This window comes from Galeopterus variegatus, unplaced genomic scaffold, assembly GCF_000696425.1.
Source record: "Galeopterus variegatus unplaced genomic scaffold, G_variegatus-3.0.2 Scaffold1946, whole genome shotgun sequence".
Taxonomy (NCBI): domain Eukaryota; kingdom Metazoa; phylum Chordata; class Mammalia; order Dermoptera; family Cynocephalidae; genus Galeopterus; species Galeopterus variegatus.
Genome location: NW_007728057.1, coordinates 49,423 through 64,358, shown reverse-complemented (window position 1 = coordinate 64,358; position 14,936 = coordinate 49,423). Strand labels below are relative to the sequence as shown.

At 44.2% G+C, this 14,936-nt stretch overlaps 1 protein-coding gene across 1 annotated transcript in view; it reads right to left on the bottom strand.

The window, feature by feature from the left end:
* The window catches only part of MAP2K1 (mitogen-activated protein kinase kinase 1), an 80,834-nt gene that overhangs the window by 34,231 nt on the left and 31,667 nt on the right, over window positions 1-14,936 (bottom strand). The window contains exons 2-3 of the mRNA XM_008579703.1: window positions 6,588-6,798; window positions 5,049-5,195 (exon numbers count right to left, since the gene is read on the bottom strand). Coding sequence (XP_008577925.1) covers window positions 5,049-5,195; window positions 6,588-6,798 — 358 coding nt within the window. The remainder of the gene's footprint in view (window positions 1-5,048; window positions 5,196-6,587; window positions 6,799-14,936) is intronic.

Below are 14,936 nucleotides of genomic sequence, written 5' to 3'. Positions count from 1 at the left end.
GCAATGGACAGCACTACCTTTCAACTGACCCAAACAACAGCCCTCCTCCTGCTGGGCAGAGGACAGCTCAGTTAACTGTCTTGGGTCACACTTTCCCCAGAGGTTGGTAAAAAGAAAAAACATTGGCTTTCTTCCCTTTAATCTCCTTCTGAGCTACAAGCAGAATTACAGTGTGAACAATGGAATTAGCAAGATGCAAGGGGCACAGCCAGTCAGGATTACTCAGGGTTGTCTGCAACTAACACTACAACCTTCTAATTCCCCTTCACTGTTGCCAAGAACTTGCCTTCACTGACTAAAGCTGCTGAAATAGTGCTTATTTTTAGAAGCCAATTATTAACTAAGTCAGTGGTGCTTTTGTGAAGGTTTTCTATAGAAGAGACAAATACTTTATGAAAACAATAGCTCAAAAGCTTTTACTCCTGCATAAGAACCATCCACTCTGAGTCCCCAGTTCCCTGAGTGCTCAGCTACCAGGTGAGAAGGAAATCAACTTCCCCAAAGACAATGCATTCCTGTTCTGATCAGGGAGCATCCATTTCCCCTGAATTTTGGGGTCTCAAAACTCAGACTAGGCAATGCAAATACAGCTTAATTTTAGAAAAGATGAGCCCTTGGCTGAGTGCTTTAAAAGATGGGGCTCAATGAATGCTGATGAAACAGATTTACTTTAAAACAGATAGAGAGATGGACAATATGTGGTAAAGCAAATACAGCAAAATGTTAGTTGTAGAATGTGGGTGGTGGGTTTATGGGTGTACACTGTACCTTCCTTCAACTTTCTGTACAATTGAAAATTTTCATAATATAGTGTTGGAAATGTTAATGACACAGCACATCATGTACAGACTATAATACAGAGAGGACCAAAGCACCTCAGAAGTCAGGATATGGCTACTGAACAGAGCTCTCTACATGACAACACCTTTGAGATGCTGAAGCTGAGGCAAAGCAGAAAATCCCAAGAAAAATGGCAGTCAGCAGTCAGAGTTTTCCAGTCAGGGGCAGCAATGCAGGGGCTCTCCTGCAGGAGGACCTGATCAGGGAACAAGGAAGGGGTGAGACTGTCCAGGGCTAGAGCGGAAAGCTACTCTGGCACTCATGGCTGCCTGGACTTCAGGCCACAACTGCTTCCTACACAGTCCTGCCTAGACCCTATGGCAGATCTGAGCCTCTCCTCTAGTAGTAACGAAGTGTTCTAGCTGCCCTCTGGGCTTAGGTACACCTGGGGCAGAAGGCCCTATTACTGACTCCAAGGCCTAACTCTCTCCCACTGAGCCCCAGGCCTTTCCCAATCCTGGCCATTAAGTGATTCACACATATCACCTAATAGGTGCAGACACTGTGGTTTGGCCCTCAGAAGATTTTTACCCTCCTAGCTCTAACAGCCAGTTTTCCAGGCTCAGGCTCCCCAGGGTAATTCAAGAGGTATTTTCTGCTTTGGGCACTTGTGTGGGAGCATCTCACCATCCCCCGAGAGCCAAATCCATGGGGGGCGGGGGGAACTGATCTGCAGCTACTGGAAATGGGCCAAGAGAATGAGAGACTGACCCCTGTCATATCCAGTGTCATCTTCTCCTCCTGAAGAAGGCGGCTCAGGGGATGAGAATGGACATGGCAAGGGACACAAAGGATGTGATCAACATTTATGAATTCAGAGTGAATAAAGAAGGATTCCAGAATGAGGAAGCCCCCTCAGTATCTCAAAACAGGTCAATGTAAGACAAATAAAAAGACTGTCCTATTCACATGGCAAGAGGACATACAGGCTCATAAAAGAGATTCCAACAGGGTCTGAATAAAGAAATAAGCCATTACCTATCAATTTGGGGGGCCAAATCCTCAACTTTGAAGCAAGCAACCTTGAGTTCAACCACCTGGTTCCTGTATTAAAGGGAAAATTCTGGACGGTACAGAACTTAGAGGTAACTCAGTAAAGAATTTCTGTTCAGAAGAGAGCAGCCATGAGATAACACATGCCTGATGGTCAGAAGCTCTTACATCTACACTGACACCCCTCACTTGAAAAGGTGCTAGAACACAGCCATCCAGCCTGTGAACAGCTCTGGGGAGCAGAGATGCTGCTCTCAATGTCTCTATCCTCTTGGCAACTCACATGGCACCTTGCACATAACAGGCATTAAAAATAAGTGTTTGTGGGCCGGCCCGGTGGCGCACTGCTATAGTGCGCCGCTTGGGAAGTGCGGCGGCGCTCCCGCCCAGGGTTCGGATCCCACATACAGACCGGTTCCCGCTCACTGGCTGAGCGAGGTGTGGGAGCAACACCGAGGGTTGCAATCCCGTTGCCGGTCCCGGTCCGGTGCGGGGGCGACACTGAGGGTTGCAATCCGTTGCCGGACACGGAAAAAGACAAAAAGGAAAAAAAAAATAATAAGTGTTTGTGAAGCTGAACCTATATTGATTAACTAATGTAAACCCCAACTGGCTACAAGTTCCAAAAACCATAGAAACATAGGATGCAAGCATGGGCAAGGGCCCCTAGAGAAGATCTCATCCAATCATTTCTCTGCGGAGATAAAAGTCTTTAGTATACAACTTGCATGGGGTAATAGAAAGAAATTTAAATATATGTGGTTGGAGACTCTGACACTTACTAAACATAGGATGCAAGCATGGGCAAGGGCCCCTAGAGAAGATCTCATCCAATCATTTCTCTGTGGAGATAAAAGTCTTTAGTATACAACTTGCATGGGGTAATAGAAAGAAATTTAAATATCTGTGGTTGGAGACTCTGACACTTACGGGTTATGTGACTTTCTCTCTCTCTCTCTTTTTTTTTTCCTGGTAGCTGGCCAGTACGGGGATCCAGACCCTTGACCTTGGTGTTACAACAGCACGCTCCAACCAACTGAGTTAACCGGCCAGCCAGAGCTTTAACTCTATCTACCAGCTAGGGGGTCAACAATCCATTTCATGTGATGGGGCTGTGATTAATTACCTACACAACAGAAAAGGACTTGGCAAGTGGTGGAAGATTTGAAAGCTAGCTGCTCTTATGTCTAGTCATGCCACCACCCACCTTCTATTATTTTATCAAGACCAAGGAGAAAAGAAGGTTACTCTGGCCTTTCCTGTCACTGGTTTATCACCATTGCCCCCACCTTTTTCCCCTTCTAGTTTTCCAGGACCTCCATTATCATTTATACATCTTCATCCAAAACTCTTGGGCTAGAGTTAAAATATCAATTATCACCAAAGAGCATGAGAAACCCCTTGAGAAGAGGCCAAGACCCGAGTGGAAAATAAACAGCACCCCAGGCCAGGGGGCTAGGACCAAGCCAGAAATGTTCCCATGCTTTCCATAGAGAATACTTCACTCTTGTTGAAGCAAGAGGGAGCAAGAGCTTTCTCCATAACCTTTAGACATGGAGAAGATGCTTTCAGGATCCATGTTCCATACGGCACCCACAAATGTCAGCAGATGCCTATAACAATGTATGTGGCATTTCTTAATCATTTAAATGAAGAGACGTTCAAAATGGGGCACCAGTAAGGAAGAAACCTCCCGGGAGGTTTCCCCTGGAGTTCAATAAGACCAGGAACCAGGACTCTCATTATGGAGGTCAGGACAGGTCTAGAGGGTCAGGAAGAAAATGGAGACAGAGCTAAGGGACACCATGCTGGACTGAAAGCACAGCAGCCACGAAGTATGCAGACTCATGTCAACCCTCCTTTCTGAACTGTCAGCCCAGTGAGAATAAAGCAAAAGCTAACATTTGCAGAATACATACTCTTAAGTCCAACAGTGTGCTAGAAGAAGACCTACATCTATTATTTTAATTGCTCCTCACCACAACAAGGCAGGTATAATAATGGTCATTTTACAGATGAGGAAACTGAGAATCAGAAAGATAAAGAAATCTGCCCAAGGTCACAACGAGAAGGTGACAATCAGTAAACAAATAAATATTGAGCACATGCTTTGTGCCAAGAATATTCTGGGCACTAGAGATACAGTGGCAAACAAGACAAAATCCCTACTTGGATTTTTGGGGAGAAAGGACATGTGAGTAAATATCTGTCAGATTCCAAAGTCTTCTATGCCATGCTGCCTAATGGAAACAGGAAAAAATAGGAACTATGAAGCCAGCCTCTCTTTTGTAAGGTCTAGGCTTCAAGAATGGAAACAGAGCCCCAATCCTCTAATCACTCTCCAGAGAATTCAACAAAATATAGGCATTGGGGTCAGACTGCCTTGATTTAAATTCTACTAATAACCCTTTCTAGCTGTAATACCTAGGGTAAGTTACTCAATTTCTCTGTGCCTCAGTTTCCTTACCTGTAAAATGGAAATAATGTACTCACCCAAAAAAGTTGTGACAATACAATAAAATATTAATTTGTTTAGGATGGTGCTTAATATAATATACACTCAATAATATTCATTTATCATTATTAGTATTCACATTATTATTGTTATTGTTCTCATTATTATTGGTAGGCACTGGGAAGAAAAGGAAGGGACTCCAGGCAACTAATGGTAAAAAGACTCACATACAATAATTAGCTGATAAGTGCCCTCTCACGACTCTCCCTCCACTAAGGTGCATCAGGTGGGATTACTTCTCTCCATGCCCAAAGAAACCATTCAGGCTGCCCTTAAAGTAGATTATAAACACTGAAGGTGGGGAATGTCTCACTCATCTTCATAACCCCAGAACATTGTACCTAGCACACAGCATTGGATACAATAAATGGATTTAAACTATGCTAAAGCCCACACTTACCCACATCAAAATGTTAGGGTCATCTGAAAAGGAGAACACTGGAAGATGTGTTCTAGATTCATCCACCAGGGATATCTGGTTACTGCCACCTCTCTTTAAAGAGAAGCAGGGACCTAGAAAGGAGGCCCATCATCTTGTGAATATTCCAGGGTTCATGGTCAGGCTTCCCAGATGTCCAAGGCAGAGATGTGGATCCAGGGAGCAGTAAGGAAGCAGTTGGTCACCTCCTAGACCAAAGACTAGGCCAGAGCTACCCAACTCCCAAGCCACTGCTCCAGAGGCCCACAGGTCACCACATACCATGTGCTCCATGCAGATGCTGATCTCTCCATCACTGTAGAATGCACCATAGAAGCCCACAATATATGGGGAGTTACACTCATGTAGAACCTGCAGCTCCCTTATGATCTGGTTCCGGATTGCAGGTTTGATCTCCAGGTGAATTAGCTGGGGAAAGAAAAGCAGCAGGAAGAGAGGTTTTACAGATGGTGGATAGGATGGATGGGATGGATGGGAGGAAAGAAGGAAGGACAGACAGATGGAATCTTTCTTAAATGTTTAAGCTCTTAAAGGTAGGGGAAGAAACAAGTAAGTTTTAACAAAGTTCTGCTCAACCAAAGCACTGAGAGTCAATGTACAAAGGCACTTGTTGGCACTGGAGGGCTATAACCAGGAGAGGACCAGCTTTGCTTCTGTTCCTGGGAGCCAAGACTGGGGAACAGGGGGCTTGCCCCTCCCAAGAACAAAGCTAATGAAGGCTTACCCTAAAAGGAACTGTGGGGCTCAGACATGAGGGGTAATTGGCCTTGAGGACTTGCTTCATACTCAAGGGTTGTGAGGGTAGAAGGGGATAAGGAACTGAGGTATGCTAACTTAAGCTGCCCAAGAGATTCCTCTTTGACCTCAGGAGCCTGATGTGGTTGATATTTAACCAAAGTCTCAGGTGCTACCTTACATCTCCTCTAACACTGTCCCTTATTCCAGCTGAGGAGAAAGTGACAGACACATTAAAAGATTACTTTTAAAGACTGAGACTCTAAAAAATACCATAGACAGTGTCAGAGGACACGGAAGTAGTAGTTACCAGTGTGAGCTGGAGCAGCTGATGAAAGCTAGACAAGAGTTGGGCCCTGAAGATAGAATGCACTGTTTGGAAGTTGGAAGGAACAGCACAAGCAAAAATATGGGGATAGGAATGAACACCATGTGCTGAAAACCATGGAAGAGTCCAACTCCTCTGGAGCAGGAGGGCTGTGTTCAAAAAGAGGACCAAGTGTAGACAGGAAAGGGAAGTCCAGCTCCAAAACTGCATGCCATGGTGGGGAGTTCAGATGTTATACTGTGGGGAGATGAAGTAGAATCACTGGCAGGACTGGAGCATGGGAAACAATTTGCAATCAGTGCTTTGAGCATCTCTGGAGCTGGGTGAATGAAAGCAGCTTCTTCTGCACATGATATATAACAAATGGGCACTCTGACATTCTTTCCACAGCACACAGAAAGCTAAAGAAGGGTCACTTGCTGTTATTTTCCAGACTGGGGATGGGGATTAACACACTAAGACAGTCATTAGTGTGTTTGTCTACAATCTGACAAATAACACGAGTTCAAAATTCAAACAGCACAATAAGGAACTCAGTAGGCCAGCCCGTGGTTCACTTGGGAGGGTGTCGTGCTGACAACACCAAGTTAAGGGTTAAGATCCCCTTACCGGTCATCATTTTTTTTTTTTTTTTAAAAAAAAGGTACTCAGTGAAAATTCAGTATTCCACTCTTGTCCCTAGGCCTCCAGTTCTCCCAAAAGATAATCCAATTACCTGATCATCAAGGCAAACTCACCTTTCTGGCCATTACCAGGCCAGATGGTTTGTGGGAGACCTTGAACACCACACCACCATTGCCAGCACCCAGCTCACTGATCTTCTCAAAGTCGTCATCCTTCAGTTCTCCCACCTTCTGCTTCTGGGTAAGAAAGGCCTCAAGGCGCTTCCGCTGCTGTTCATCAAGCTCCAGCTCCTCCAGCTTCTTCTGCAAGGCCTCCAGGTTGGTCCTGTCCCAAAGTGGGGAGCACAGGTCAATACTGTAACCAGAGGAGCAGCTCTCCACAACAGGAGTGCTCTAGCTCTGTGGCCAGACAGAAAACAGGAGTAGAAGGCTGGAAAGGAGGATTCTACCCACTGTGACTCTGCCCCCTTCACTCTGGCCCCCTGCCACAATTCACCACCCACATGCTTCACCTCTCAAGACTCTGGTTTCCTCACTTGTAAAGTAAGGGAATTAGGTCTCTCTCAATACATTGCAAGTCTACAAGAGGAACCAAAGAATCTACTAAAATTCAAAATAAGTCATCTCAATTTGCTTTAAAATCCCAGTTTAATGGGGTTTTAATCTCAGTTTATACCATACACAAAATAGAATTCCTTAAATCCACTAACTGAAACCAAACTGGCTTTAAACTGAATCACAACAGTAGAAACCCTCACTTCCAATGTGATCAGGTCCAAGAACCAGGCTAATCAAAAATATTAGAGCAAGGAATCATAAAAATGATATACCTGGGCTGGCCAGTTAGCCTAGTTGGTTAAAGAGTGGTGTTTTAACACCAAAGTCAAGAGTTCAGATCTCTGTACCAGCCAGACGCAAAAAAAAAAAAGATGTACCTAAAACATTTATTTTTGCATAATACACATAAATGTGCATTCATTCACCCATTCTTTGACATAGGGCAAGGCCCTTTGAATAAGGGTCAACTGGTAAGAGCTCTACATCATCTTTCTTACATGAACCAGATATGATACTTTGTCCATGATTTCCAATTCTTGATTCTTTTTTTTTTTTTTTTTTAAAGATGACCGGTAAGGGGATCTTAACCCTTGACTTGGTGTTGTCAGCACCACGCTCAGCCAGTGAGCGAACCGGCCATCCCTATATGGGATCCGAACCCGGGGCCTTGGTGTTATCAGCACCGCACTCTCCCGAGTGAGCCACGGGCCGGCCCAATTCTTGATTCTTTAAGGTGGAGTAAAAGCGCAGACACTTGCAGAGTAATTGCAGCATAAAATTTTAGAATTTTATGATTTCTCCCAATTTTAATGCTCATCTAATCTGACAGTAATGTATTTTAGCAATTTGGACTTACTAAGCCATTCCACAGTTTTTAACTAGTGCTCATATGGGAAAAAAAAGCAAAGAAAATCACTTCATTTGCAGTCATATTTCATCAGTTTATCTGATATTTAAATATATTATTTAAATACGATATCAGCTACAACTGTACAAATGGGTTTGGGAACAAGCTGGCTCTTGGTAAGCACATAATTCAGCCAGTGGGTGCTGAAGTGAGTGAGTATGGCAGAGAGCAGCCCACTCCTTGTGCAGTTGGCCTGCTGGGGGCATCTCTCAGTGTGTTTTACAGAGGGACTTGAAAAGTGTTCATTACTCCTGAGAGCTAGATAAGAGGAGGGTGGTAAATAGAGCTTCCACTGTGTTTTGTTTTATTTCATTCTCTAGTCTAAATATATGACACAAGTGACACAGGTGGCAAGGCAAGAAAGGCCTCCATTACAATTCAGAATGTTGGTGTCCCTCCTACACACACCAGTTCTGAGCTTGCAGGGTAGAAGTAAGCATAATCTTCCACTCTTCCTTCACACTCTGTTCTACACCTCAAGAAGGCAGGGAGATGTAGACCTAACACCTCCCCATGGATGGGGAGATCCAACACTGCCTTACAAATAATAGCACAGCACCTGGGACCACAGATGACACAGGCTGATGTTACTAACTCTCCTCACTGGGTAACTCTAGGGGAGAAATGCTGGTATTATGTACTGAATTGTGTCCTCCCCAAATCCATATGTTGAAGCCCTAAACTCCAATGTGACTGTTTGGAGATAAGACTATCAGGAGGTAATTACAGGATTGGTGGCCTCACAAGAAGAGGAAGACATTCCTCCCTTCTCCCTCAGAGCACACATCAAGGAAAGGCCACACAAGTATGCAGCAAGAAGGCAGCCATCTACAAGCCAGGAAGAGGGCCCTCACCAGAACCCAATTGTGTTGGCACACTAATCTCGGACTTCCAGCTCCCAAAACTGTGAGAAAATTAATTTCTGTTATTTATGCCACCCATTTATAGTACTGCTGTAGCAGCTCAAGCTGACTAAGAAAGCTGGTCAACATTCTCATCCTGATAAAAGGTTCCGCTAAGTCTCACAGTGCCCCCAGTCCCTCAGGTGTAGGGATCCAGGGCACATGTGGCACAAATGCACAGTGCATGCCCTCTGGTTTCTCTTTTGCCCAGTCTCTCCACAAAGTAGCCCACTGATAACCACATTTAAGAACACATGTCACGGGCGGCCCTTGGCTCACTCGGGAGAGTGCAGTGCTGACAACACCAAGGCCCTGGGTTCGGAACCTATATAGGGATGGCCGGTTGGCTCACTGGCTGAGCGTGGTGCTGACGACACCAAGCCAAGGGTTGAGATCCCCTTACCGGTCATCTTTTAAAAAAAAAAAAAGAACACATGTCAAAGGCAGATATACCCCACAGCTAAAACTTGGATGAGGTTACAGCTCCCTGGAGGGTTCAGCAGGCCACCTGGAAATGAAGACTCCAAAAGCTGCTGTCAAAACAAAACACATACTCACACAGAGTATGCATGAGGGAGAGAGGGAAGGAGGGCTAGATGGAAGGAACATTGCTGTGCTCACAACATTATGTACTCTCCTAAGTGCTTTACATTTATTAACTCATTTAATCCACAACCCGACAATTAGAACAGGTGAGCAAACTCAAGCACAGACTGGTAAAGTAAATTGTCCAAGGTCACACAGCTAGTAAGTGGCACAGCCAGGATTCAAACCTGGGCAGAGAAAATCTCTAACCTTAACCATGATGCTGTACTATCTCTTCAAAAAGCTCAATACTTTCAAGGGAGGCAACTTCCATACATGGGTAAGATCCTAGTGTGAGGCATTTAACACACTAGGGCTCAATCATACACAAAGATGGTATGCCCTACACGCAGAGCCCTTTACCCCAGATACAATCTTGTCTCCCCTGCACACAAATCTGATGATGGACCCACTAGAGCAGATTAACATTACTTTACAACTAATACTGGCCACCAGAAACTCAATCCATTTGGCAAGGAAAAGAGAATGCTGAGTCTGCTCACTTTCCTAATTCTCTGTAAAAATAAGTAATTCTCACAACTTCAGGAAGAAAAACCAAATCTGAGCTTTGTGCAACCTTCCTCCCTCCTCTACTTCCTATCCTCTGCTGTCTACCTTTTCCCCCAGTTATGGAACTGGCTTCTGATTTGTGCTTTCAGACAGTGGAGCAAGGGAGAAACATGGCAAGGACTGTAAGCTGTGGTGGCAAGACTTCCCTAATGGCAGGTGTGTAAGGGCGAGGACTAGGGGTGGAAGAGTGTTGTCAAATTAACAAGTCACTAGTATTCAGAGTCCTGGATAGTTACCCCAAATTGTTTATCAACTAGCTGTGTGACCATGGACAAGTCACTTAACTTTGTCATGTCTCTATTCCTCTTCTGTTAAACAAGAGTAACAATTCCATGCTTACTTCACCAGAGGAGGGTCAAAACAGAAAACTAATGGGAAGAAACACAGAAATTTTTAACACATGTCTACACTGGTGGTAGGGCTGAAAGGAATTAGGGAAAGAAGAGAAGCCAAGGTAGCAACAGCAGGATCTAGAAATTACTGCCTTTAATAATTCTTAAAACACTCTAAAAGTTTTAAAAAATCTTTTTCAGAGAATGAAAAACAAAACATTTTATCTGAAGGTGAAATGAAGATCCTGGCATCAAAATGGCTTTTCAGTACTCATTAAAAAGAAATCAATCAATATTGTAGCAGTATTCACTATTGCTTCCTCTGGCAGAGGGAGTTGATATTCAACAAGGCTCATTTCTGCCCTCCCAAGGTGAAATGCTTCAAAGGAAATACAAAGAGAGGATCCTCACCCCTCAACCACATCGCAAATCTCCAAAACTCAAGAGTACAAGAACTGCCTCCTTCACAATCTTTGGTTTTAAGTGAAACCAGCAAAACTAAGACTGAGATTTAAAACAAACAAAAAACCTGGAGATCCAGCACAATAAATCTCTGACACACACACAGCACTCTCCAGGGACCAGCTGTGATCGACTCTGACCCCCAACAGCACACTTTAACATGAATTCTGCACCACAGATGTCTAACAGTAAACACTAGTTCATTGAGATACAAGAAGATTATAGGTTTGAAAATGGGAATGCAGACAAAAACAAAGGTTGTCATTTGCATTCTGAAAACACCAGGGAGGCACAATGAAATGGGTGGGAAAGGATGATTCCACCCATTTGTTATTTGTTCTTATGGGCAAGAACATCTCCTTCCCTCTCATCTCACCCATCTGCCAAGCCTAATCACACTGCCACAACTGCAGTCTTTCATTTGTGGCTCAAAAATGTAGCACAGGGAGGAACTTTAAACACCCACCTGATACAACCCCCACTGTACAGGTGAGGAAACTGAGGCCCAGAAAGGACAAGATCACACAGCTCATTAGTGGGGGGTCTCCCAACTCCTAGAACAGAGCTCTTTTCAAGGCTCCACACTGCCCCCCCAACCCTAAAGGTCACTGAACTTGGAAGCTGGCCTAAGGAATGACTGAAGGGGAGAGAGGAGTGATGTCCAGATAAAGGAATGGGGTCTTCAAACTGCCACACAATAAACAGAAATGGGCAACAATTGCGTGTCAAATGCCAGCCAGCTGTCAGCAACCCAAGCCTTGCTCTAACCTAGTGGTAGGCCCTGTCTCTGCCAGGAGGGCACACTGAGGGAAGGGCAGAAGATGACATCAGTCAATGTGCTGGAAGAAGAGGAGGGGTCCCCATGGAGGTGGGTGTCCTCTCCATAGAGCCCAGGGAATTGTGAAGTTCTCCCCTCCCTGTGACATTTGGCAAGTAGCAATGCTACTGGGGTAGGAAACAAGTCAGGAAGAAGGAAAAAAAGAGAGGAGGAGAAGCAGAGAGACCCAACCTAAAAGGGACTAGCACCCAGAGGCTAAGGCTGCAACCTGTGACATTTGGCAAGTAGCAATGCTACTGGGGTAGGAAACAAGTCAGGAAGAAGGAAAAAAAAGAGAGGAGGAGAAGCAGAGACACCCAACCTAAAAGGGACTAGCACCCAGAGGCTAAGGCTGCAACCCCTTGATCCACACCCTCTATACTCTCCATCTGTGAGACTTTGGTCAAATTACCTTCCTTTCTGGTCCTCATTTTGCACATCCATAAATAAAGTATGTGTGAAGAGGAGAGGAGAGAAGGGAGAGTTGTCTAAATACCTCTGAGGTCCAAGTCTGTCAATGTGACAGCAAGCTGAAGAGGTGCAGAATAAGGCTGAGAAGCTTCAAGGGACGAGGGGGAATGTGAGAAAAAGAGGAACTGGCATCAGGGGTCTGTGTACAGTCAAACTGTGCACTGATGGGGATTGGGGATATAAGATGTTGTAAAAGAAGAAAGGAGAATGGACCTGAAGGAGGAAGGCAGAGGGTGCCAAAGGCACCACTTACAAACTTCCAAATTCCATGCTAGGCTAGCCCATCTGTATCAGGGAATGCAGATGCATTGAGTAGGGCCAGCACCAGACAACAGGGCACGGAAGGGATTCGATATCCTCCCATACCTCCATCCTGAAGGTCACTCTAGGAAGAGTCATTCAAATAACTAGGCAATAAAATTCTAGGATTATGTATACGAGCTCTGTGAAACAGCCAGGCACAAAAGAGTATATACTATGTCATTCCATCTACATAAAACTCAAAAAGGACAAAACTAATCTATAAAATTATAAATTAGGAAAGTGATCACCCTTTGGGAGGTAGTAACTAGTGTCAACAGTGCCCAGATAGTTGGTCAAACACTGTTCTGGATGTTTCCGTAAAAGTGATTGTTGTAGTTTCACGTCCTAATGTGAAAAACCAGCTCCATGCTGGCCCAGAAGCAGCTGATTTCCTACATATGTCACTGGCCCAGGAAGTGGTTCTGGGGGCTGCTTTCAGGAACAATGATTGTTAGACTTTTCTCACCTACACATCTGTCAGCAAGCAGAGAAGAGTAGGTGGCCAGGGTGTGATTTGTACGAGCAGCTAGCATCAAGAAAAAGGTAAAAAATATCTCTGCTAAATTCAGTGAAGCACATTACAAGCCACACATCTGTCAGCAAGCAGAGAAGAGTAGGTGGCCAGGGTGTGATTTGTACGAGCAGCTAGCACCAAGAAAAAGGTAAAAAATATCTCTGCTAAATTCAGTGAAGCACATTACAAGCCATGTATTGAAGCACAGCTTCCCACAGTTGATTAAGAATCTAGGCCCAAACCTGGACTCAACACCAACACAAAGCAAAGGTCTGCTATTGCTGGAGGAGGTATAAGACACATTCTCCTGCCCAAGACCTGCCTCAGATACAAGGTAGAGTTTGGCTGCCATGCAGAAAAAGGGAAGGAATGTGGGAAAATCCCACATCCAAGGCCAGCGTTCACAGGGCCTGCTTAAGACTGAGGTGGAACCAGGACAATAGAGAATCTCCCTCTATTCAGCACAACTAATCAGCCCAACACCCAATAAAAAGCAATTGCAGTCTATCCCTGGGGAATGGGGGGCAAGAGTGTGGAGAAAGACACCCTTCGTGTCCAAGTATTAAGGGAAAATGTCAAAGCTGAGGGAATGGTAGGAACACTGAGAAAAAACCTGTGCAGCTCAGGCTCCACTCCAAGCACAGGATAAAAAACCCACTGCTGGAGAAATTTGAAGTGTGTGGTGCACTGAAGTTAACAGTGTCAACAAGAATATCCAAATCTTGCTTAACTCCTGGCTAACAGCCTAACACACACTAACAGCATGACAGAAGAACATGCCCATTTCTGAGTATAAAGACTATTTACCTCAGTCTTTGTTCTTCTGCACAATGTCCACCATTCAATAAAAAATTACAAGATACAAGGCTGGCTGGTTAGCACAGTTGGTTAGAGCATGGTGTTGACAACATCAAGGTCCAGGGTTCAATCCCTGTTACCAGTAAAAAATCAAAAAATAAAAATTACAAGATACAAAAATCAAAATGGGGGAAGGTGGAGGGAACAACCTTATCAAGAGATAAGTCAGTCAACAGAACCAGACTCAGATGACCTAGATGTTGGAACCATTAGATAGAGGCTTTAAAATAACTATGATTAATATGTTAAAGGTGGACAACATTCATGAACAAATGAGGAATTTCAGCAAAGATAAAAACTAAAAATAGAATCAAGTGAAAATGCCAGAAATTTTAAAAATATAACACCAAAGGTCAATAGGCTCATCAGCAAACTGGACAGAGCTGAGGAAATAAGCAGTGGCCCTAAAGACACGTCAATAAAAATTGACTGAAGCACAGAGTGAAAAAAATGGAAACACAAAAAGGAAAAAAAAAAGAATAAAAAGAAATCAGAACAGAGTATCTAAGAGTTGTAGGACAAGATCAAATGGTCTAACATATATAACTTGAATCTTGGACAGATAAGAGAGAGAGAACAGGGCAAAAGAAATATTCAAAAAGATAATGACCAAGACTTTTCCAAAAGTAATGAAAGATAGCAAACCCAGATCAAAATAGCCCAGAGCACTCTAGCAAAATTTTTAAAATGTACACCCCACATCTGGTCAAACTGATAAAAATGAGTGATAAAGTGAAACCCTTAAAGGCAGCCAGAGGAAAAATAAACATTACAGAAAAGGAACAAGAAAAGAATTACAGGTGACTTCTCATCAGAAATAACACAAGACAAAAGATAATGAAGCAACATTTTTAAAGTACAAAAAGAAAAAATAATAATCAACCCAGAATTCTATGCCCAGCCAAAATACCTTTCAAAAAAACAAAATAAGGGGCCGGCCCGGTGGCGCACTGCTACAGTGCGCCGCTTGAGAAGTGCGGCGGCGCTCCCGCCCGAGGGTTCGGATCCCACATACAGACCGGTTCCTGCTCACTGGCTGAGCGAGGCGCGGGAGCAACACCAAGGGTTGCAATCCCGTTGCCGGTCCCCGGTCCAGTACAGGGGCAACACTGAGGGTTGCGATCCGTTGCCGGACACGGAAAAAGACAAAAGACAAAAAATAAATAAATAAATAAATAAATAAA